The sequence below is a fragment of the Chiloscyllium plagiosum genome, unplaced genomic scaffold (genome assembly GCF_037043375.1).
Source record: "Chiloscyllium plagiosum isolate Xiang-an unplaced genomic scaffold, Cpla_swu_hap1 HiC_scaffold_34, whole genome shotgun sequence".
Lineage (NCBI taxonomy): Eukaryota > Metazoa > Chordata > Chondrichthyes > Orectolobiformes > Hemiscylliidae > Chiloscyllium > Chiloscyllium plagiosum.
In genome coordinates this window covers 9,559,261-9,585,372 of record NW_028270172.1, presented here as the reverse complement: position 1 = coordinate 9,585,372, position 26,112 = coordinate 9,559,261, and the positions used below count along the sequence as shown (strand labels likewise).

The following is a 26,112-nucleotide window of genomic DNA, read 5'->3' as shown; positions in this document are numbered from 1 at the left end:
AGTTGGGGAGGCTGTTTTCCTTTGTGGTAGAGTTTAGGACCAGAGGGCATCTTCAAGAGTGAAAGAGTTGCCCAGTTGGTTCAGAGATGAAGAGGATTTTCTTTAGAGGGTTGCAAATCTGTGGCATTCTTTACCACAGAAAGCTGCTGAGGACAGGAAATCAAGTGGATACAAACAGACTTCTTTAAAATCAGTAAGAAAATCAAGGTTTATTGGGAGAAAACAAGAATCAGCCAAGATCTCAATTAAAAGTAGAGCAGATGCTGCATACTCAATGGGCTGGATGGTCTGTTTCAGTTCCTACACCTTATGTTAAGGGAGGCAGAACAGTTTGTCGGAGGGTGAAAACTATACATTCAAATAAACTTGGCCCAACCTCAAACAAGCTTGCAAGGTGGCACAAGAGACAAGGGAAGTTAAGAAATTTATTTAAGACAAGTCACAGTACAAGTTTGATATTTCCAATCAACCAAAATTCAAACCATTGCAACCAAACTGCTTCAAGGGAAGGTTTTATTAAAAAACATTCACTCACAGGACATGGGGATCACTAGCTGGGCCAACATTCATTCCCTATCATTAGTTGCCCTTGAGATAGTGGGGAGCTGCCTTCTTGAACCATTGCAGTCCATTTGGTGTAGGTACACCCACAATGTGATAGGTAGCATATATTAGGATGTTGATTCAGCAAAAGGAACGGCAACATAATTCCAAACTTGTACAAATATGGTGATTTGTCAGAAAGTCTTTGTGCTGCAGATGAGGAGTTAATTCAATAAGTACTCTTTCTTAACTTTGTCTGATTAGGTCGCCAAGGTGGGACATTAGAAGACTAAAGTCACAAGTTACTCAATGATGACTTCTGCAGCTCATGTCAACCAACCCGCACTTTGACTCTAGAGCTCAAATAACTGTTCTCCTCAGGGGAGACAAAAGCACTTCAACTGCGAACCTAACTTCACAAAGCCTGTCCACCATATACAAATCAGAAGTGCAATGGCATACTTCCATTGTCAGCAATACACAAGACAAAACAACCTACTTAGACAATCGCTTCAGAAATTCACTCTTTTGTCTCCTCCGCAATGTATACTACGTATGGAATGCAATGCTTCAAGGCTGCTTTAAAAACAGTTCAATGGCTGCCACCTCCAGTATTTAAAGACAAGGGCATCAAGCACAAGGAAATGCATTCACCTTGAAGATCCCCTCAGAGTCTCTCACTAGCCTGGACTGCAAATATATTGCAATTTTTTCAGCTGGCCAAAATCCTAGAATTCCCTTTCTAATAGCATTATGCTACATACACACCACATGGGTTTCAGCAGTTTAGGGCAAGAGCTCACCACCATCTTATTGACTGCATATTAGATTGGGAAATAAGTGCTGGCTTTATTAATCTCATCACTATAGGAAAAAAAAACTTCAAAACTGTTCAACAGTAAATTGTGGAGTTAAGATGATACAAGGCTGGCTTTCTAGAGTTTTGCACGCGTTCGAACAACTACTAATATATGTTAAGGCAACATTTCACACCCACATGTGCCATCACAGCTGTACAGTGGTCGGTACTGTGCTTTGTACTATAGTTCCTTTTCTTCCAGTCCAGTATACCATTCTGTTCAGAGTGCTGTAAGCTCACACCAATCCCTTGAGATTTTGTACCAGAGCCACTGTAAAGAGAAGCAGAGTGTTCAGGAAAGCAAAACAAAAAATTAACTGATTTGTAAATATGGTCTACCGTCAGGGTTGTGTCAGACTTTTACAGCTTGGAAAGAAACCCTTCTACCCATCGTGCCCTTGCCAGTCATCAGGCACCAATTTACCCTAGCCCCATTTTCCTCACCTGGCCAACTGCCTTTTATGTAGTGGCATTTCAAGTAATCACCTAAATATCCCTTAAATGTTGCGATGGTAAAACCTTTAATACAGTGCACTGGACAGTGGAGGTACAAACCATAAATGAAGAATAGAGTCTGACTTTAAAAATTAGACCTCAAGTTATTCTTCCCTTTGTATTGAATTTCTACTGAATTAATGAAACTAAAAAGAAAACACTGACTCTCCTGGGAGCCATTTGAATACATCCGAAAAGACCCAGCGGGTTGTAATACTTGGAAGCAAGGCTTCACTCAGCTGAGCTTAGTCATAGAATTTAAATTCACAAACAGTAAATGCCAAAGATCAATTTTGCAAGCAATTTCATCCTGAGGCGTGAAGTGATAACGTAAATTTTAGTATTGCTAAATTAAACCAAAATCCAATGCACACTTTCAAAAAGACTTCTCAAAACTTCAGAATTGCTCAGCAACCAGAATGGAGATCATTCTTAAGCATAAACATTCTTCTAAGTCAACATCAGAAGAAAATCTAGACAGACTTGCCTGCAGCCTATTGATTTCCCCATATTTTTCTTCTGATGAATCAACTGTTGTCCATCTGGAAACACATCAAGAGTCATTGTTATAAAGTATCCATCATACCATCATAAAAGCAGCCCTTAAGGCCAATTTGCACCTCTCTTTTCCCCCAGTTTGAAAAGCATGTTCCAGTGACCTGCATACAACAACACTGCCGCCTATTAATGAAGTACCCTGTTAACTTGCCTGACAACCCCCATGTAGCTAAATGCATGCATTTAATTCTTTTTGAAATTTCTAAGTGAAGCACCCATATTAACTGAAACATTGAGGATTGGCAGTGAGGACATGGTAATGGATGAGGAAAGAGTAGATAAAGAGCTTCTCTTGTCTCAAGTTCAGGTCTACGTTTCAGTTCTTTGAAAAGGCTTTTATAAAGTGATTTTTTTATATATTATAGAAACAAATACTAATTAACTGAAAAATTAACATTTCAGGTAGCTGTGCTCATACCCAATATTGTTTTTCATGCCAAGGGCTGGACAACCCAATTGAGAGAAGAGCTGTCAGCTTTGCTGAGCTTCTCCCCTAAATTATTCACCATGAACAAGGTTAGCGTTGTCACAATCGTTTGGAGACATTAAGTTCCCCATGTTAGGTAATCCTTTCAGTACACTGAAAAGTGTCTACACAAATTCCAGTAATTCTGCATTTTATATTTTCCTAAACAAAGTGCACTCTAAGGATTAAGAAGCACATTGAGCGCAAGGTGTAAAGTCATGTACCTTCTTCCTGGCTGGAAGCCTCAGAACTGTCTTCTTTGAAGCGTTCTAGAGATTTAGACAACTTTAACGCTGGCTCTAAATTTGCTGAAGAAATTGGAAGCAATTTAAAAAAATTAACTAACATCTTACTGCATTTATAATATTTAAGTGAATAAATATTATATTATATATTTGCCAGTTAGGCAAATTCAAACTAATTGGAGGTCTGTACTGTAAGAAAGGTCTGACTTAAGACAAGATGTTAAAGCAGAGCAGACCAATCACTCCATCCAATCTGTTCTGCTATTCAATGAGAGCATGTTCTGCTGTTCTGCTATTCTGATAGTCCTCAACTCCACTTTCCTGCCCTTTCTTCCACAACCCTCATTTCCCTTAGTGATTACAAACTTGTCTATCTCAGCCATGACAGCCCTCTGTAGAAAAGGACTCCATAGATTCACAACACTTAAGTGCATACAAATAATGAACAGTAGACCACTTGACCCTTCAAGCCTGCTCTATCGTACAAGATCATAGCTGATCTGATTTTAAACCTTAAGTCTACATGCCTGCATGCCCCAATAGTGTTTCATCCAATAGTGTCGAATCAAGAACTCATGTCATCCTTAAAAAATTTTCAGGATTCTACATCCATTCCTTTTGAAGGGAATACCAACGACACTCAATCCTCCAAAAGTATCCCATCTCTCAAATGGGCACCCCTTTTTTGTAAGCTTTGACTCCTAGTTAGAATCTCCCACAAGAGGAAACATCCTCTCAACATCCACGTAGTCATGTCCCCTCAGGATTTATATGTTTCAAGCAAGTAATCTCCAATTCTCCTAAACTCAAGGATACAGACAACTTAATTGCCAAGTCTTTCTTCATGCAGCAATCTGTCCATTCTAGGTATTAGTCTTTTAAAACTCCTGAAGTGCTACCAACGATTAACATCCTTCCATAAATATCGTGACTAATACCATATACATTACTACTCCCAACGTGGTCTCACCAATGCCTTCTGTAACTGAAGCAGTACCTCCATCTTGCATTCAATTCCCCTTGCAAAATTCTATTAATTCTCATGATTACTTGCTTTAACTGTATACTAACTTTATGATTCACTGGCTAGGTCACCAAAATCTTTCTGCATCCTCTTATCATTCAAATAATATGTTCTTTTTAAAATGGACAAAAATGGACAACTTCAGACCTTTCCACATTGTACTCTATTTGCCAGATCTTTGCCCACTCATGTATCTTATATTCCCCTGTAGGCACCTTATGTCCTCTTCACAACTCATTTTCCTTCCTATCTTACCAGGAAATTTAGCTACCATACCTTTGATCCCTTCAAACATATCATTTATATAAATTGCAAAAAAAAAATAGAGACCCTAACACCAGCTGGTCCAGGACTTGCAACTTCCCGCCATTCTGAAAACAACCCACTTGCTCCTAACCTCTGCTTCCTGTCAGTAAGCCAATCTTTTATCAATGACAGGATGTTAGTCCCACCATGAGATATTATTTTCTGAAATCTTTGATGTGACACTCGACGGAAATCTAAAAATATCTAGTTCTCTTACTTTTTCAAAGGAATACAATAAATTAGTTAATTTATTTTAAGGAAAATAACGTTTATGTTGGCTCTACCAGATCACCTTGAATTTATCCAAGTGCCACGTTAGAACATCATTAATTTGGTGGCACAGTAGCTCAGTGGTTTGCACTGCTGCCTCACAGCGCCAGAGACCTGGGTTCAATCCCCACCTCAGGCAACTGTGTGTTGAGTTTGCACATTCTTCCAGTGTCTGCGTGGGTTTCCTCTGGGTGCTCCGGTTTCCTCCCACAGTCCAAGAATGTGCAGGTTACGTGAATTGGCCATGCTAAGTTGCCTGTAGTGTTAGGTGAAGGAGTAAATGTAGGGAATCGGTCTGGGTGGGTTGCTCTTTGGAGGGTCCGTGTGGACTTGTTGGGCTGAAGGGCCTGTTTCCACACTAAGTAATTTGTAATTATTGCTTCTAATTTTTTCACGATTGCAGATTTTAAGCCAACTGGCTTAGTTTCCTGCGTTCTGCCTCTCTCTTTTTGGCTATTTTCTAACCAAACAGGAACCTTTTCTACATCTGTCAGTCAGTCTTTGCAAAATGAAAACCACCACAACTATCTCACTAGATACAAGTATTCAGATGTTACGATGAAATCATGGCACAGACTTGTTAACTCATGGGCAAAAATTTATTCAGTACTGCTTCCTTGGTAATTGCAGTTTTCTTGAGTTCCTCACTCACTTTCGATTCCTGACTTACAGCTAGTTCCAGGATGCTGTTTGTGCATCAGTCTTCTCCAGAGAGGATACAATCTCTGTTTATCTTTCACTTTATCCTCCATATGTAATTCTCCAACTCTCATTTGCTATGGGGCCAAACTTTGTGTTTATGTTGTGGGCTAATGTCCTCACTAATTTTTCCCTATTAATCTTTAAGAATTTTTAAATATTCTGTCCTATCTTCAGACTTGCCACCTATCTTTGCATAATTAAGGCTTTTCTTGGAGTTTGATACTATTCTTGACTTTTTAAAGTTAACCAGAGATGGTGGACCACTACCTGAAAATCTTTTTGCTGGAATGTATTTAATTCTGCACTTTCCAGAATATCCCCTTAAAATGTTTGTTACTACATCTCTAATAATCAATCCTAGAAGCTCAATTGCCAGTTTGTTTTTGTGGACTCTGCTTTTCTGCCCTCATAAATCCCTTCTCATCTGTCATAACTAGCCATTCCCTTATTCTGAGATTATGCCATGGTCCTATGGTCTCCCACAAGGGAAAACCTTTCTGTCAAGTCCTCAGAAGCCTGTATGTTTCACTAAGATTGGCCTCATTCATCTACACCCAGTATAGGCCAAATCAACGGACCTCTCCTCAAAAGTCGACCCATATCTGGTATCGGTCTAGTAAACCTTGTCTGAATTATTTTGGATACCAGTGTATCTTGCCTTGGGTAAGGGGCTCAGAACTGTTCACAGTATTTCAGCTGTGATCTGACTTGTATTTTTTTTTTAGTAGAACTTCCCTATTTTATACTACTTTCCTTTCTGTATTACCTGCTCAGCTTGAAAGCTAGTTTGTTATAATTCATGGACAAAGACCCCCCAAACCCCTCTAATCTGGTCACTTTCTGTAGTTAAATAATATTCAATTGCTCCATTCTTCCTGCCAAAGTGCATAAAACCTCACACTTCCCCATGTTGTGTACCACCTACCAGGTTTTTTGCCCACTCAGAACCTGTCTATATCCCTCTGCAGAAGGTCAGCCTCACCACGTGCATGCCCCACCTATTTTTGTCATCCATAAAATTTCCTGTTGTGAACATATTTCAAGGTGCTCCCATGTGTCAGCTCTCTCCTTTTCCAAAGTGCAGACTTCTTTTGCTTGAACTGCATGTTCTGCATACTCTACAATTGCTCCCTCAAGTAGAAACAGGATATAAACTCCAACACTTGCCTCAGCTCATCTAGGAGCAAAACATTGATTACTGCTTTATCACAAGCAGACCTGACTATTCCAATTCCCATTCCTGATGAAGGGCTTGTGCCCAAAACATCTATTCTCCTGCTCCGCTATGCTTTTCCAGCACCACACTCCCGACTGATCTCCGCCTGCAGTCCTCACTTTCCCCTATTCCAACTTTCTCCTGTATATCCCACACTCAAGTCTCATTTGCCATCTAACATACACTAATCTCAAGACACCCATTCTTCCTTCACCCCATTGCTGGCAACAAGCATTCACCAAATTTAGCCCCACTGCTTGGGAATGCCATCCCTAAAACTTATACATCATCTACTGCCTATCCTCATTAAAAACCATGCTCGGAGTTCAACTCTTCCACAAGCATTTTGGTCACCATGCCAAAATCAAAGCCAGCTGATGATTTTAAGACAACAAAATTAGAGTCTAGTTAGAGTCAGAGTTATACAGCATGGAAACCCTTTGGTCCAACATGTCTATGCTGACCAGATACCCTAAACTGATCCAGTCCCATTTGCCTGCATTTGACCCATATCCCTCTAAATCCTTCCTATTTACATACTTATCCAGGTATTTTTTATGAAAGTTGTATTCGTACCAGTCTCCACACTTCCTCTGACAGCTCATTTCATATGTATATCACCCGCTGCATGAAAAAGCTGCTCCTCAGGTCCCTTTTATAATTTTCCCCTCTTACCTTAAACCTACGTACCCTAGTTTTGGACTCCCCTCCCTTGAGGAAAAGGCCTCTACTCTTCACCTTATCCATGCAGCAGACTTGGCTTTCCTTAATACTCCATAACTTGCAGTATTCTCAAGGCTGTAGTAGATTCCTGATCCCTTAAGGGATCAAAGAATAATGGGAAGGTGGTTACAAAATGCAGTCTAGGCAGAAGATAACCCACGCTTGCAGTTGCACTTACCAGAATTTGAGTGTGGTGCTAGAAAAGCACAGGCAGACAGGCAGCATCCAAGGAGCAAGAGAATTGACGTTTTAAGCATAAGCTCATCAGCCCTTCCTGAAGAGGAGCTTATGCTCGAAACATCAATGCTCCTGCTCCTCGAATGCTGCCTGACTGCCTGTGCTTTTCCAGGCCACACTCTTAACTCTGATTTCTAGCACCTACAGTCCTCACTTTCTCCCTTGCATTTACCAGACTTATTCCCCTTGTATTATTCAATGTTCCTCCAAGGAAACAAAGATATGCATAATCCTCCATACCTTTATTTCATTAAAAGAATACAAAGCAATTCTGCATAATTGTCACTTACTGTGATGTTGACTGCAGTCAGATAATTTCCCAAAGAAGAATTCACGAACATATTCACTTTTTAAGAAAGCTTGAGATGGAGATGAAAACATTTGCCTAATGAATAAAAACAAGCAATCACCTAATGCTCTTGGCAGACTTGGGCAACATCCCACACCAGTAACAAATAAATTAGAATTAAAATGAGCACTCTATCTGATCTGGTTATTGTTTCATTTGTTATGTGGTCACAGCACTAGTTCTCATGCTTGTATTAACAAAGGCTCATCAGTTCTTTTCTGATCAACTACTCAGATATAAGACTAGGAACAAATCCCTAGATGAAGTCTATTTCACTTGCTGCAGTTTTACAAACTAAGAACTGCATTTTTTTGTAGAAGTATAGCACATGCTGAGAATGACTGGCAGGCTTGATCAATGTGCATTTCATAATATGGAGCTTGCCGTCAGGATACACATTTTTGCTTTGATTGAACAGAATCACAGCACAATTTGCCCTTCCCATTCAGAACGGAAGATTACTGTAATATTCTTTTAAAATCCTATCAATTCATGCACATTGAACTGGACATCAAAAGCAGGATTAGGAAAGATGCTTGAGTGGGGAGGGAAAGGTTCATATATTTAAGACATCGTGCTAGGTTGCAAAAGGTGACTAATACCAGATTCTTAAAATGGAAGTAAATGGGGGGGGGGGGGGAATATAGAAAGTTGGAAATTAAAACTTAAATTTGTCCAAAACACGCAAATGTCAAGAAACAACTAAGCTGCATAGCATATATATTTAAAGCAGGCAACTTAGAAAGGCTCAGTATCAAAACAGAAAGGGAAGGATTTTCAGAAGTTGACTGGAGTAGACTGTTTGCAGATAAAAGGACATCTGACAAGTGGGAGGCATTCAATAGTATGATGAGTGTTTAGAAGCATTTTGTTCCTGTGCGAGTGAAGGGTAAGGTTGATAAGATTAAGAAACAATGGATGAATAAAGATATTGAGGTTCTAGTCAAAATCAAAAGAGAGCTTATTTTATAATATATTAACTTGGGTTCAATTGAATCTCTTAATCAACTAAGGAGTGTGGGGGCATTGAGAGAGAAATCAGGAAGACAGAGGGGATCGGAGATAGCACTGGATTATCCTTAACCTTACCTGCCAGAGAGATTTTACAAACACATTAGGGACTAAGTTTGCCAATTGGATACATAATTGGCTTAACGGCAGGGACAGATTAATAGTGGAGAGTTGCTTTTTAGACTGGAGGCCTATTCCACAAGTATTGGTTCTGGGTCCTCTTTCATTTGTCATTTATATAATGGATTTAGATGAGAATATAGAAGGAATGTTGAGCAAGTGGTAGACAGTGCAGATGGTTTCCTAAGTTTACAAGGGGATCTTGATCAAATGGGTCAATGGACTGAAAAAATGGCAGATGGAGGTCAATCTGGATGAATGCCAGGTATTGAATTTTGGTACAACAAACAAGGGTCGGGCCTATGTAATTAATGGTAGGATCTTGGGTAGTGTTGTAGATTAGAAGGACCTAGGGGTACAGGTACATAATTCTTTAAAGCTTGCATCACAGACAGGATGGTTAAAAAAGGTACTTGGCACACTTGCCTTCATTGCTTATTCTTTTGAGTATAGGAGTTGGGAAGTTGAGGTTGTACAGGACATTAATGAGGCCAGTTGTGGAATACTGTACCTAGTTTTGGTCGCCCATTTATAGAAAGGATATTATCAAGCTGGACAGGGTTGAAAAGAGATTTACCAGGATGTTGGCAGGTATGGAAGTTTGAGTTATAAAAAAGGCTGGAGAGGTTGGGACTTTTTTCCCCCTGGAGCATAGATGGTTGAGGCAACCTGATTATTTTATAAAATAATGAAAGGTATAGATAGAGTTAATGGTAGCTGTCTTTACCCTAGGATGGGGGAAATTTCAAGACTGGGGGCACATTAAGGAGAGAGATGGCAAATGGAAAGTAGTGGATGCTGGTACAATTACAATGTTTAACAGACATTTAAATAGGAAAGGTTTGGGTGGAATTGGTCCAGGAGCAGGATGCGTTACCGTGCTGTAAGATTCTGACTCTTATTACCTGAAAAGAGCAATACAAATAACCTACAATAGTATGAGTAAATGAATATACTATCAAGAATACATTAGACAATCCAGTCTTCTGGTGACAAGTCTTATTTGACTAACACTAGAAAGTGGAGTGACTTCAGAAGATGTGTTCTTTCCCTAGCCAAGATGGCAGTATCATCGATCAGATGAGGCTTGAAAAGAGGTGCTAACTTATGCACAGCAGGCTGTAGGGCCAGTAGTTCAGCTGATGGTCTTTTCCCACTCTAATTCTATGGTTCGAATTTTAGTCCATCTTGCAATGACTAAACATTTCATGAATCCAATGGAGTTAAATTTCAATCATTATCAATTGGTCCTTTGTTCTGGAGTCATGTCCAACTTTCATACAGGAAGTTTATAGAACTATATTTAAAGATTAAGGCCTTAACTAATAACACCAGAACATTTAGAACTCCCATGATAAGCATAACCAGCAAACAGACAAATGAAATGAACTTTATTCTATTAAAAGTTTACCACAGATTGACAATTGTACATTGCCAAAATGGACAGTTAAAAATTAGTGCCTTTCATTTTGTTTGTAGATATTATACAACCAAAAGTAGTGGTGGGGAGGAGGGAGGGAAAGAGGCGGGACGAGGGAGGGGTTCTTGAACTTGAAATATAATTGTGAAAACAGCTTTAAATCTTTCCACTCCTTTCAAAAAAAAGAGCTTGAGTTTTCCGTACAATGTTGAGACACAAAATACAGTTATTGGTGTTTCTTACTAAAGTAGAGAAGGCTGTCAGACAGCTCAGTATGAAAAGTAGTTTACAAGCTCTCAGTAGCACATCACATTTTCCATCTGTGAAAATACAGTCATCCATTTGTAGTTACGCTCTGTTTATTGGTTTGCTTGGGCTGTATGAAAGATGTCAGGGATTCCTTACTCATGTCCTGGCAGTAGCTACATGCAAGGATGACGTAATTGGTCAGCACTCCTATTGGGTTGATGAATTTAAGTAGTATTCTTAACTGGATAATTAATGGAAAAACTTATTTAGTCTCTAAAGATGATGTACAGGACTGGAAGACACTCAGTCAGGATCTGGTCGATCCAGAACTGCAGAATCTTCTCTGGGGCAAAGACCATGTAGGAAAATCGGGCCAAAAAACAAAAATTTGCTAAAAATTACCTTGGCAAATGTTTTGGACAAAAATGGAATACAAAACAGCTAAAAGGGACGTGACTACAATCAATTGTTTTACCTTATGCTGTTGAAAAATAGTGACTAAGAACACAAAAAGATCATTGCTGAAAGTAGAATACTTGAAATGTTGTTGCTAAAAGTCAGAATGAGCAAAGAAATGAAACTTTAAACTTAACTACGCAGAGTCAAAAAAGGTTAAAGATACAGATGAACAAGGGTAAAGAAACTTTTACAAATTAGATTTATTATTTCATGATAATACTTTTTCTTTATTCATTTGTAGGATGTGGTTGTCACTAGCACGACCCATCCCTAATTTACTGCCCATCCTCAATTGCCCAGAGGGCAGTTAAGAGTCAACCACATTGCTGTGGGTCTGGAGTCACATGTAGACCAGGTAGGAATAGCAGTTTCCTTCCCCAAAAAGGACAGTGAACCAAATGGGTTTTTCGCAACAATTGACAATGGATTCAAAGTCACCCGTAGACTCTTAAATTCCAGCTTTTTATTGAACTCAAACTCCACCACCTGTCATGGTAGAATTCAAACTTGGGTCCCAGAACATTATCTGGGTCTCTGGATCAACAGTCCTGCAATAATATCACTAGGCTATCATTTCCCCCTTGATAAGCTAAAAACACCACACGTTTATTCAGACATCAAAATAAAAGAATCTGAGCAGTGTAAATTCACAAAATGTTAAATATAAATGAATTAGGTAGGTGGACTGAATTGCTGCGATTGTGGTGAACGACAAGAATACAAGAATTGCAAAAAGTGATGTATATGGCTATTCGCAAATTTCACAGGGTGGAAAGGATTTAAAGGAGGGGACAAGAGACAAAAAAGTGGCAACAAGCACTTTTTGATGAACAGCAATACTAAATCTTACTGAAATTTGAAGTTGCAAGCTTTCTAATTGCACAACATTTCCTTTCTGGAAACTTTCACTTTGAGCTGCCAATAAAAACCTTATTCTCAAAAGTACTACACTGACGTAGATTAAACTGAATGAACTCTGGCTTTAGCTAGATAAGCACAGTACAATGAATACTGCAATCAGTATGTTTTACAAATACATGTACAAAACAAGAAAAATTAACACTAATTTCATTAATGTGTCCATTAGTTACCTTATGGTGGACTCCAAATTGAAATGACGCCTGTCTTCTCTTGTCTGCGAGCTGTGATTTGATGACCATAATGTAGTCTTGCCAGAAGCATCAATAGAAAGCTCCTTAGGCAGCTGTATAGAAAAAATAATAGTGCTTTCAAATCTCTCAATAGGAAGATTGCATTAATTGTGCATGACCCAAAACCAATCAAATCAATCAATGAAAACAACTCCCCTTAAAAATCATAATTAGGTGGCTCACCATCACCTCAATCATTTAGGGATGGCAATGTTGGCCAAACCAATGAAATCACCTTTAAATGAATAATAAAAAAACAACTAGCAGTTTTCATTTAAAGTCAAAAAGTGATAAATATACACAGATTTACCAGTTGAAAAACAAAAACATTCTATAGCCATTTTTGTTCAATTATTGGCAATATAACTTCACAATCATTCAGGAATTGGACAAATAGAAAAATTAAGCGAGTTCAGTAGAAAACAGATTTACACTCAACCAAACAGCATCTGATTGATAGGAGTGTGATGGCCAAAAGCTTGTGGTTGGAATCGGACAGTCATATCTGTGGCCATTTTGCTTCCATCACACTTCACAGAAGCATACATTACCAAAGACCAAACGCTGGTAAGGAAAAAAAAGTTACCTTGGAAGGTAGACTGCTCTAAGTTAACTAGTTTATATGACAACTATGAACAAACAAAAACAAAATTGTACTCCAGTCCTTTACAGCAATACCAATTTCAGAAAATGCATCTCTTAAAATACTACCTTAACATTGGTACGGGCAGAACAATCATCCTTCTACCAACATGTCAATTTCAGTTCTAGACTGACAACTGCTAAGTGTAGATCTTTGTGGCTGCATAATCCTCAGCTATATAAATCACCAGATTTACCTTCATCTGCTCGAGAGCAACTAGGGATGGACAAAATACTGACCTGGACAACATCACATGATAGTTGGAGTGTTACATCCCGTGACCGAATTTTCCGTTCAGAACAAGGACAGAAGAAAAAACGAAAGACAAAAATCAAAGTAGCAAGTGCACAAGCACTCGAGCCCACTTGATCAAATAAGGTTGCTGCATTAAACTAAATTACCCTAATGAATACTTTTCAGTCTTTGTTGTGCAAAGAAACAAATTGCAGAGCATCCCTTGATCAATGAAACCTTTAACTGAATGAATTGCTGTTGTATTCTAAAGACCACTTATTTTTTAAAAATTAGAATACAAAAGAATAGATCTCAACAGATGGTACTTTGAATCATCTTGCGTTCTACTTATTGTTTTTTGGAATAGCCATACAAAATAGAGTGAAAAATCTGACCAATTTAATGGGATTAATAAAAAGACAAAATCACTTTGTATACCATGAAACTTACTTTACACAGAAATTCAAGGTGACATCCAATTAAGCTGGACGACTGAGAAGACAATGCCAGAAATGTACGGAGCTGTTGCATTTTATCTGTCATTAGGATGAACAGTTAAGATCCAGCCACAATCCTGTCCTTCCTACCCTCAGAAAAGTGGTTCTATTCTCAAGCACAGCAAAGAACTAACCAGCATAACACATCCAAATTATTAATGATTATTAGGTTCTACTTTGGTTTCAATTCCAAGAGCAGATTCTCCATGTAAAATTGAGGTAACAAATTGCCTCCTCCAAGCTAAACTATCCCAACCTAAACTAATCTGTCATCTACACATCTTATTTCTTCACATCTTCAATATTATTTCAAATTTTAGAGAGTGAGCAAAAACTTACTTTAGTCAAAAACTCATGAATCTCTTGATCAGTCTTTCTCACAGTGCACATCGAGAGATTAGTCCATGTGACCTTAAATGCAATTTTACAGATGTTGTGAATGATGGGACAGATACAATAAAGATCACATTTACAGCACAAAGCAATCAACTAGAATTTACACTAATCTCTCTCTTTCCAGGCTAATCTCATTCCCTTGCACCCCATTGCCTTAAATACCTAAAATAAAAAGTGTTAATTACTCAACTTCAACAGATTGTGATGAAAACTTCCACATTCAATTATCTATTGCATAAAAAGGTTTTATATCTCTTATAAAGATGGCACCTCAGACCAACGGTAACACTCCAACACTAAGCTAACAGGGAGTGTTAGCTTAGATTACAAGTTTCAGTGGCTTGAATGCACAAACTTTCTGATACAGTAACAAAAATGATAACATACAGTAAGGCTGGCCTTTAAGCTGAATGAAGAGCTTTCTTTGTCCATAACTATCATGTGATTTAATTTAATTATTTTCAGCAAGTTTTAAGATTTGTAGCTCAGGTTGAGGTTTTGGATGTAGGTTTGCTCGCTGGGTTCATTTCCAGACGTTTCGTTACCCTACTAGGTAACATCTTCAGTGGGCCTCATGAGAAGCAATGCTGTAAATTCCTGCTTTCTATTTATATGTTTGGTTTCTTTGGATTGGTGAAGTCGTTTTATGTTCCATTTCTCAGGGGGTGATAGATAGGGTCTAACTCGAAGTGTTTGTTGATAGAGTTCCGGTTGGAATGCCATGAATAGCAGAGGCAGTAATGCAGAGGCTTGAGCAAACAGCTCTGCCAACCATCCAACCCAAACTCTGGTTCTGCTATGTGGATGACACCTTTATCACTAAACGAAACAAGTTAGAGGAAACCTTCAAGGCCATCAATAATACCCTTACTGGTATAAAATTCACTAAAGAGGAAAACAACAACAAATGGCCATTCCTAGATGTCACAGTAGAGCGAACAGCCAATGGGGAACTTCAAACCAGCGTCTACAGAAAAACAACACATACAGACCAAATGTTGAACTTCAGAAGCAATCATCCCAACATCCACAAACAAAGCTGCATCAGAACATTATTTCAATGAGGCAACACACGCAACGCAGGGCAGAGGAAAATCACCTATACAGTGTATTCCAAAAGAACGGGTACCCAATGAACACAGTCCACCGATTTCTCAGCAACAAACCCAAACAAGCAGACAAAACATGTCCAGAAACCCTAGCCACTCTGCCCTACATCAAAGACATCTTGGAAATGACTGCCAGACTACTCAGACTCTTTGGCATCATGGTAGCCCACAAACCCACCAACACACTAAAACAGCAGCTAATGAACTTGAAAGACCCTATACAGAATGAGAAAACCTAACGTCATCTACAAACTACCATGTAAGGACTGTAACAAACACTACATTGGACAAACAGGGAGAAACCTAGCCACCAGGATACATGAACATCAACTAGCCACAAAAAGACATGACCCCCTCACTAGTATCCTCACATACAGATGAGGAAGGACACCACTTTGGGACAACACATCCATGCTAGGACAAGCCAAACAAAGATATGCACAAGAATTCCCAGAAGTATGGCATTCCAACCGGAACTCTAATCAAGTTAGACCCCATCTACCACCCCCTGAGAAATGGAACAGAAGTGACTTCACCACAGGAAATAACATCAACCCAAAGAAACCCAAACAAATAGAAAGCAGGAATATTCAGCATTGCTTTGCATGAGGCCCACTGAAGATATAACCTAGTAGGGTAACGCAACGTCTGGAAATTTATTATTTTCAGATTAAGATAATTTAATTAATGATCCACTTTGGTCCATCTCAAACACTGATCATATTGCACCATTAATCCAGCACGGAGTGAGAATGAAAAAAAATCTCACTGAGCTCAGGGAGCATAGCCTAGTCTGCAGGGAGCAGTCAGAAGGCAGAGCAGCAGCAGTAACATGGAGTGAGTATCAAACTTGTTGCAAAAAATACTGGAGACATCACAGGGAAGCTGTGACATGATTGGCTGATTGACTGCAGTGAGTTTGAAAAAGAGCATGGCAGAGAAGTATTAGAAATTAATTAACTCAGTTACTTTTAATTTATAAAACTTAAGTAGAGATGGCTGGACAGGTGATGCGCTGTAGCTGTATGATGTGGGAGCTGGCTGATCGTATTGCGAACTGCAACGATCACATCTGCAGCAAGCATTGGTTGCTGGAGAAATTTCAGCTCAGAATTAATGAACTGAAATCTGAGCTTCAAACACCACAGCACATCCTGGAGGGGGAAAGAGTTACCTGGACACTTTGTTTCAGGAGACGGTCACACCTGGTGTATTAAGTAATAGACAGACACAGACAGCAGGGAGTGATTATAAGTGAGGCAGTAGGGTGATGCTGAGTTCAAGAACAGAGGAACCTCAACTCTTGACCTTGTCCAACAGGTATGAGGTACTTGCTCGCTGTGTAGATGAGGAAAAGGGCTACGGGAAGGATGAGGCAGTTGACCATGACACCATAGCGCTATAGGCCAATTAACAGGGGAAAGCAAAAAGACAAGTGGTGATTATAGGCAATTCTAGAATTAGGGGATAGATAGTATCCTTTGCAAGCCTGATTGAGAGTTCCACATGGTGTATTGCCTGCCCTGTGCCAGGGTGCAGGACATTTCTGACTGGCTTGAAAGGATATTAGAGTGGGAAGGGGAGGATCCAGTTGTTGCAGTCCACTCGGACAAAAAACATAGGCAAGGTGAGGAGGAAGGACCTGTTTGGGGATCATCAAGCACTAGGAACAAAATTAAGAAACAGGTCCGCAAGATTACTACCGTGCAAATTGGCTTAAGGATAAGAAAATTAGGGAAGTAAATGTGGCTAAGGGAGTGGTGCGGGAAAGAGGGGTTCCATTTCACAGGGCATTGGCATCATTGGAACAGGAGGGATCTGTACCAGTGGGACAGTCTCCACCTGAACTGATCCATAACCAGTGTTCTAGCAAAAAAAATAGGGTGGTCAGTAGGACTTTAAAACTAGAGAGTTTGGTGGGTTGGCGGGCGGGTGGAGAAAAGAGGTGGGAAATGTGAAAATAGTGAAAAAGGAAGGAAGGATAGGTCAGGAGATATTAGAATAGTGGAAATGGAGGTTAAGTCAGTTGAACGTTCCTCCTGCAGTATGTGGGAAATAAGGGTCACCTCTGGTGTCCCTGCTGACTTCATTTGTGGAATTGCACCCAACTCCAGTTCCTCAAGAACCATGTTAGGGAACTGGATCATTTGGGAGGTGGTGGGGGTTATTGAGAGGAGCTACAGGAAGGAAGTTACTCCACATCCACGTGAAGAAGGTAGATGGGTTGCTGTCAGGGTAGGAAAGGGAACTGTCAGGCAGTGCAGGGATCTCCTGTGGTGGTTCCCCTCAACAGTTTTGGATACTGTTGTTGGTGGGGGGGGGGGGGTAAACTTACCAGGGATAAGCAATGGGGCAGAGGTATCTGGCGCACACAGTCTGTCCCTGCTGCTCAGAGGGGAAGGGGTAAAGAAGCAGGGCTTTAGTCACTGAGGACTCCATAGTCAGGGGGACAGATAGGTGGTTTTGTGGGAATGAGAAACTCATGATAGGCTTGTTGCCTCCCAGGTGCCAGGGTTTGGATGTCTCTGATAGCACTGTCAGAATCCTTGAGGGGAAGCAGCACCAAGTTGTGGTCAGCGTATGCACCAACGACATAGGTAAAAAGGTGGGGATCTATGGCAGAAATTCAGGGAGCTAGGTTGGAAGCTTAGAGCTAAAACAAACAGGTTTGTTGCCCATGCCACGTGCTAGTGAAACAAGGAATAGAGAGATAGCGGAGCTGAACGTGGCTGCAGGGGTTGTGCAGGTGGGAAGAGTTTTGGATAATTGGAGCTCTTTCTGGGCAAGGTGGGACCTCTACAAACAGTGTTCACCTGAACCAGAGGGGTATCAATATCCAAGGGGTGGGGTTGGCAGGTATTTGCTAATGCTCTTCGGTGAAGGTCATGGTGTTTAAAACTAATGCAGCAGGGGGATGGGAACCTGAATTGCCGTTTCAGTGTACAGGAAGGTAGTGAGCTCAGGGATAGGTTTACAAGGTCGTGAGAAGGCACCAGAAACCACTACGTTAGTTTGAAATGTGTGTACTTCATTGCCAGGAGCATCCAGAGTAAGGTAGGTGAACTTGTAACATGGGTTGGTACCTGGGATTTTGATATTGAGGCCATTTCAGAAACATGACTAGAGGGGGGGCCAGGAATGGTTGTTGCAGATTCCAGGATTTAGATCTTTCAGTAAGAACAGGGAAAACGGTAAGAGGGGGAGGTGTGGCATTGTTAATCAACAATAGCATTACAGCAGCTGAGAGAATGTTTGAGGACTCCCCCCACTGAGGTAGTTTGGGCTGAGGTTAGAAACAGGAAAGGAGAGGTCACCCTGTTGGGAGTTTTCTGTAGGCCTCAGAAGAATTGTTCCACAGATGTAGAGGAAAGATAGCAAAGATGATTCTCAATAGAAGCAAGAGTAACAGGGTAATTGTTTTGGGGGTCTTCAACTTCCCCCAATATTGACTGGGAATACTATACGTCAAGTAGTTTAGGTGGGTCAGTTTTTGTTCAATGTGTGCAGGAGTGTTTTCTGACAGTCGGACAAGGGGAGATGCCATATTGGATTTGGTAATTGGGAATTAACCCAGTCAGGTGTTAGGTTTGGAGGTAGGGAAGCACATTGGCAATAATTCGGTTATGTTTTCAATAGCAATGGACAGGGATAGGTATATACCACAGGGAAAGAGACATAACTGAGGGAAAGGAAATGATGCGATTAGGCAAGATTTAGAATGCATAGGATGGGGAAGAAAACTGTGGGGGATGGACACACTTTAAATGTGGAGCTCATTCAAGGAACAGCTACTGCGGGTCCTGGATAAGTATATACCTATCAGGCAAGGAGGTAGTTGTCGAGAGAGGGAGCCATGGTTTACTGAAGAAGTTGAAGCTCTTGTCAAGAGAAAGAAGGGTTATGTGAGAATGAGGCATGAAAAGATCTAAAGAGAAGGCTCAGAGGAGCCAAGAGGGGACATGGGAATAGTTGGCAGATAGGATCAAGGAAAACCCTAAGGCCTTTTATAGGGAGATCAGGAATAAAAGAATGACTAAAGATTAGGGCCAAAGACAGTAGTGGAAAGTTGTGTGGAATCGGAGGACATGGGAAGCACTCAATGAAGACTTTTCGTCAGTATTCACATTGGAAAAGGGCAATGTTAGTGAGAATACGGAAATACAAGCTACAAGATTATATGGGTTTGAGGTTAACAAAGACGAGGTCTTAGTAATTTTGCAAGATCTGAAAATAGATACAACCCCTGGGCTGGATGGGATTTATCCTTTGATTCTCTGGAAAGCCATGGAAGAGATTGCAGAACCTTTGGCTTTGATCTTTATGTCATTATTGTCTACAGGAATAGTGCCAGAAGACTGGAGAACAGCAAATGTTGTTCAAGAAAGGGAGTCGGGACAGCCCTGGTAATTATAGGCCAGTGAGCCTTAGTTTGCTTGTGGGTAAGGTGTTGGAGATGGGATTTATAATCATCTGAAAAAGGAATAAGTTGATTAGGGACAGTCAACAGTTTTGAAGGGTAGGTCGTGCCTCACTAACCACCTTCGAGAAGGTGACAAAACAGGTGGATGAAGGTAAAGCAATTAATGTGGTGCATCATAAGGATTTGATAAGGTTCCCCATGGTAAGCTATCGCACAAAATACAAAGTTTCAGGATTGAAGATGATTTAGCGGTTTGGATCAGAAATTGGCTAGCTGAAAGAAGACAGTGGTGGTGGTTGATGGGAGCTCAGTTACCAGTGGTATGCCGCAAGGATCTGTTTTGAGGCCACAGCGGTTTGTCATTTTTAGAAATAATCTGGATGTGGGCGTAGAAAGATGGGTTAGTAAATTTGCAGATGACACCAAGGTAGGCAGATTTGTGGATAGTGCCGAAGGATGTTGAGTTACAGAAGGACATTGACAAGATGCAGAGCTGGATGGAGAAGCAGCAAATGGAGTTTAATGCAGAAATGTGAGATGTAGTTCTCTTTGGGAGAAGTAACAGGAATGCAGAGTACTGGGCTAATGGTAAAAGTCTTGGTAATGCAGATGAACAAAGATCTGTGTCCTAGTGCATAAGTTCCGGAAATGTAGGTTGTATGGACATCAAATTTTTTCAGATCAGCACAACATTGAGAGCCAAAGGACCTGTATTGCGCTGTAACGTTCTATGTTCTAGATGTTGGAAATCATGAGGGTATGAAAACTAGCATAAGACTAGTTTACCTGAATGCTTGTAGCATTCATAACAAGGTCGATGAATTAACAGCACAAATCACAAATGAATATGATTTGATAGCCATTACAGAGACATGGTTACAGGATGGTCACAGCTGGGAGTTAAATATTCAGGGATATCAGACTATTCGGAAGGACAAACAGCAAAGTGAGGTGGTGGTGTAGCTGTGATATTCAAGAATGACATCAGGGCAGTGCTGAGAGATGATATAGGTTCTAATGGAGAATAAGATTGAATTCATTTGGGTGGAAATTTGAAATTCTAAGAAAAAGTCACTGATGGGTGTAGTCTATAGAGCACCAAATAATATCGCGTTGGCACAGGCAATTAAAAAAAACTAATGCCTGTAAAAAAATGGTATGGTGATTATCATGGGAGATTTTAATCTACATGTTGAGCTGGTTCAACCATTCAAGGTGGCCTTGTGGAGGAATTCATTGCGTGCATCCCCGATAGTTTTCTTGAACAGGATGTAATGGAACTGATGAAGGAGCAAGCTATCCTAAGTCTGGCCCTGTGTAATGAGACAAAAATAATTAATGATTTCAGTTAGGGATCCTCTTGGAAGGAGCGATCATAGTGTGGTTGAATTTAGAATACAGATGGAGTGTGTGAAAATAAAATCCAATACCAGGGTCCTGTGCTTAAACAAGGGAGACTACAATAGAATGAGGGCAATCTGGGCTAACAGACCGGAAACAGACTTTATGGCGATAAGTGGAGAACTTTCAAAGCAATTTTTCCAAGTGTTCTGCACTTTTTCCAGTGAAAGTGGTAATCTGCCATGGATGTCTAAGGAAATAAGGGAGGCTATCAAATTGAAAGAGGAGGCATACAAAGTGGGCAATCAGCAGGAAACTAGAAGACTGCAAAAGCTTTAAAGTCAACAGAAAGCCACAAAAAGAGCTATAAAGAAAAGATGAGTGAGAAAAAACTAGCGCAGAATATAAAAACACATAGCAAGAGTTTGTCTAAAATAAATGCTGATCGTTTAGAGGATGAGAACTGGAATTTAGTCATGGGATATGATGAAATGGCCGAGGCATTGAATAAGTATTTTGTGTCAGTCTTCACAGTGGAGGACACTAATAGCATGTTATTAACTGACAGAGACGAAGGTAAGTGAGGACCTGGAAACAATCATTATCGTGGAAGAGGTGGAGGTAGTGTTGGGCAAGCTAATGGAGCTAAGGATAGACAAGTCTCCTGGCCCTGGATACTAAAAGATGGAAGGAGAAATAACAAGTGCACTTGTGGTAATTTTCCCAAAATACACTGGACTCTAGGGCAGTTCCAGCAGAATGGAAAACAAAAGTAACATCACTGTTTAGAAAGGGTGGTAGACAAGAGATGGGGAACTATAGACCTGTTGGCTTAACTTCTATAGTGGGGAATATGCTTGAGTCTATTATCAAGGAAGAAATAGCAAGGCATCTAGATAGAAATTGTGCTTTTGGGCAGACGCAGAATGGGTTCATGAAGGGCAAGTCATGCTTAACTAAGTTTTGGAAATTTATGAAGACATTACAATCATGGTGGACAGCGGGGACCCAGTAGACATGGTGTATCTAGATTTCCAAAAGGCCTTCAACAAGGTGTCGCACAAGAGGTTGCTGCATAAGCTAAAGATGCATGGCATTATGGGTAAAGTAAACAGATAGAGGATTGGATGACTAACAAAAAGCAAAGAGTGGGGACAAATGAGTGCTATTCTGGCTGGCAATCAGTAACTAGTTGTGTGCCTCAGGGATCAGTGTTGGGACCACAATTATTTACAATTTATTTAGATGGTTTGGAGTTGGGAACCACGTGCAAAGTGTCAAAATTTGCAGATGACACTAAGATGAATGAAATGTGCAGAGGACTGTGAAACTTTGCAGAGGAACATAGATACTTTAAATGAGTGGGCAAAGGTCTGGCAGAGGGAATACAATATTAATAAATGTGAAGTCATCCATTTTTGTAGGAGTAACAGTAAAAAGGACCATTACTTGAATGGTAAAAAGTTGCAGCATGCAGAGGGACCTGGGTGTCCTTATGCCTGAAACACAGAAGGTTGGTCTGCAGGTGCAAGAGGTAATTAGGAAGGCAAATGGAATTTTGTCCTTCATTGCTAAAGGGGTTGAGTTTAAAAGCAAGGAGTTTATGTTGTAGCTGTACAGGGTGCTGGTGAGGCCACACCTGGAGTACTGTGCACAGTTTTGGTCTCCCTCCTTGAGAAAGGATTTACTGGATTTACTGACACAAGAGAGGGTGCAGAGGAGATTCATGAAGTTTATTCCAAAGTTTAGGCTTATGAGGAGAAACAGTAGACTCAGATTATATTCATTAGAATTTAGAAGAATGAGGGGGAATCTTATAGAAAGATAAGAAATAATAAAGGGAATAGATAAGATAGAAGTAGAGAGGATGTTTCCACTTGCAGTGAAACTAGGACATGAGGACATAGCCTCAAAATTAGAGGGAGCCGATTTAGGACTGAATCGAGAAGGAATTCTTCACCCAGAGGGTTGAAAGTCTATGGAATTCTCTGCCCAGTGAAGTAGTTGATGCTACTTCAGTAAATGTTTTTGAAGCTAAAATAGACTTTATTTAAACAATGAAGGAGTTAAAGGTTACGGTGAGGGGATGGGTAAGTTAAACAGAGGCCACAAAAAGATCAGCAATGATCTTACTGAATGGCGGAGCAGCTTCAAAGGGCCAGATGGCCTACTCCAGCTCCTAGTTTTTATGCTCTTATGATTTTTCACTTTAAGAATAATTTAAATATGTACAAATCTGGTTCGTCCACATCCTTATCCTCCACTATAGTACAGCTTCTAAAAATGTTCAGAACCTAAAGATTATGGCAATTCATCTAGTATTTGAACTGATATTACGATTAAATATCTAATATTAAACTTCCCTTTGATCAGTTTTGATGCTTAATTCAAATTATTGGATTGTTTGAAATCTCCTTTCTGTATAAAAACTACGTATCAGAGGTGGTTAAGTAAAGTCATTATCAGGATATTCTTTTTCCAGGAATGATAAATCATTTGATAACAGTGTGCTCCAATTTATTCCTCCAATGCAGGATGTAATGCATGAGTAGATTAAAATGAAACAAGCACTGGATGCACCAATGTCATTTTTCAAACGTGCTAATTATTAGACCTTCCTAGATAAGAAAGCTAACAGTTTCCGCACTGCTACAAAAACTAATGGTGAATGCAATATTATCAAGCCATATCAAAAGAGGTTAAACTTGATATTAATGAAGTGTCGTTCATTGCAGCTTTTACTTTAGAAATCCTAAGTCTTTATCCATTTATAATCTCCATAAACCACGCAGTTTTTAACCAAAATCAAAAGACTAAATGAGGCTCTTCACCTGAAATCTGAACTACTTATTTTGCTATCATTAACAGCAGTTAAACTGCAGCAACACTTTTGTATTTAACTTCAGATTTCCAGGTTTTTATTTTTACTAATACAGATCAAATTGAAGATCATCTATTACTCACATCAAACTCCCAGTAGATGTCAGCTCTCTTTTTTGATAGAGGTTTGAATATAATGTTCTCAATCTGTGCACCTGAAAATGAAACCATATTTACAAAAAAGATCAGTTGAAAATAACTTTTGTTCACTAGAATACATTGAAACAAGCGCACAGTCAGCTTATGTTATTAACTACTTTAGTTGCAAGACTATTGGATAAACCTTATGTTTGTGCTTGTGTTTCAGGAAACCAAATTTACAAAAATTCTGGAATCTTAAGACTTAGAGGGCCTTTTACTTTACAGTTATGGGTTACAAATCAGTAGGTCCAAAACAGTCTATAAGCCATGTGTGAACCCACCCCAGATTTAGTGTTATAATGCTACAAGTGCTGTGTTACTATTGCACCTCTCACTTTCCCTTCCCACTATGGAGTGAGGCTGGATCCAAACTGCACTATTTCAACAAACTCAACACATATCTAAAGTGGAAATTAGTTGCCCTCTAATATTGAACTTAAAGTGTAAATAGAATTTTAAAAAGTAAACAATGATGGACTGAATATTGGAGAATTTTGCCTTGAGCTTAAAACATCTGAATTCACTTCAATTCAGGTTCCTCACATCTCAAGATGGGAGCCAAGACATAGGGTACACCACCAAACTGGAGTAAAGAGTTTAAAAAAAGGCTTCTCATTTCCTCCAGATTCTACACTACATTAGTCTAGCAATTGTCACATCATTGCAATGCACATTTCAATACTACCCCTGAAATTGTGATTTTTTTTTTGTTTGTAAAATTCAGAACTCTATTCACTCCTGAAAGGCAGTTAACTAAAAAAAAGTAAATGCTACAATCATATAATCATTAAACTTATAGAATATTGTGTGTAATTCTGGTCTCCCTCCTCATGGAAAGATGTTGTGAAACTTGAAAGGGTTCAGAAAACATTTACAAGATGTTGCCAGGGTTGGAAGGTTTAAGCTATAGGGAGAGGCTGAATAGTCAAGGACTGTTTTCCCTGGAGTATCGGAGGCTGACGGGTGACCTTTGTAGAAGTTTACAAAATCACGAGGGGACAAGATCTTTTCTCGGGGATGGGGGAATCCAAACTAGAGGGCATGGCTTTAGGGTGAGAGGGGAAAGCTATAAAAGGGATCTGAGGGGCAGCTTTTTCACCTTGGACGAGTCTAAGTGCACACAGAATCACTGGTCAACTGGGGCAGAGAGCGCCTCAAAAATTCCTTGCTTAACAGTTATAAGATCAAAATCAATTCCCAAGATCACAATGGTCTTGAAAGATGTTAATTGGATAATTTCTTACACAAGGTGACCTCCAACCTAGCAAGACATTGGTATGACATTCGCACAAGTTTGTTGGCTATTTCTGAGATCCAATCTGGATTGTTGTGGAGAATAAAAATAATGTTTAAGCCAGTGCAGTACTGGTCAAGTTATAAGCTACAATCCTACCTAACCTATAAAGTTACTATTATAAATGGTCTACTTCCAGTCTAGTGCTGACAAATAAAAAACAGGTAGCATCCTGACAAACTTAAGTCAAGATCACGTAAAATGATGAGATAGTACACTTATCAGATGTGTTTATTTAAAATTTGTTCTGTTGGGTGATTTCCCTGCCCATGTGTGCGACAGCTTTTCCAAACTGAACACCAGGAAAAATTCTGCATGTGCTGGGGGATTAGATAGGGGTACGGTTGACAAAATTGAGGAACACTTGGAGCCCTCTTGCTAGCATTCAAGCATACAATTATACTCTGGAAAATGTCTCAATCTTTTGAATGGCAATTAATGAACATGTTGAACAATTTTGTATGTTAGGAATTGATTGATTGATATTCTTGCCAATGCAATAGTTTCAAGTAGGTTAAATTTTACCTGGTCGTTGAGCGATTGCTGCAGCCTCTTCACAAGATGATGGGGGAGTTCTTTCATAGTAGTTACTCTCCATCCCCAAGGAATAATTTTTCCTGGCTAATCGATCCTTTCAAAAAAAAAAGGAAAATACAAAAATTTGTTTTTAAAAAGTGAAGCAACCACTAAAGCCAATTTTCGCAAATTCCTTCCCTAAAAAGTATCCCTAAATATTGGATTAATGTTTAATACT

At 39.7% G+C, this 26,112-nt stretch overlaps 1 protein-coding gene across 2 annotated transcripts in view; it reads right to left on the bottom strand.

The window, feature by feature from the left end:
- Positions 1-26,112, bottom strand: part of zcchc2 (zinc finger, CCHC domain containing 2) — a 65,947-nt gene that overhangs the window by 22,052 nt on the left and 17,783 nt on the right. Inside the window, exons 2-9 of one of the 2 annotated variants that reach the window (XM_043719603.2) lie at positions 25,884-25,989; positions 24,008-24,078; positions 14,117-14,188; positions 12,344-12,456; positions 7,935-8,029; positions 3,146-3,229; positions 2,385-2,439; positions 1,541-1,673 (exon numbers count right to left, since the gene is read on the bottom strand). In XM_043719603.2, the coding sequence (XP_043575538.2) occupies positions 1,541-1,673; positions 2,385-2,439; positions 3,146-3,229; positions 7,935-8,029; positions 12,344-12,456; positions 14,117-14,188; positions 24,008-24,078; positions 25,884-25,989 (729 nt within the window). The remainder of the gene's footprint in view (positions 1-1,540; positions 1,674-2,384; positions 2,440-3,145; positions 3,230-7,934; positions 8,030-12,343; positions 12,457-14,116; positions 14,189-24,007; positions 24,079-25,883; positions 25,990-26,112) is intronic. The other variant, XM_087978479.1, reaches the window with a different exon arrangement.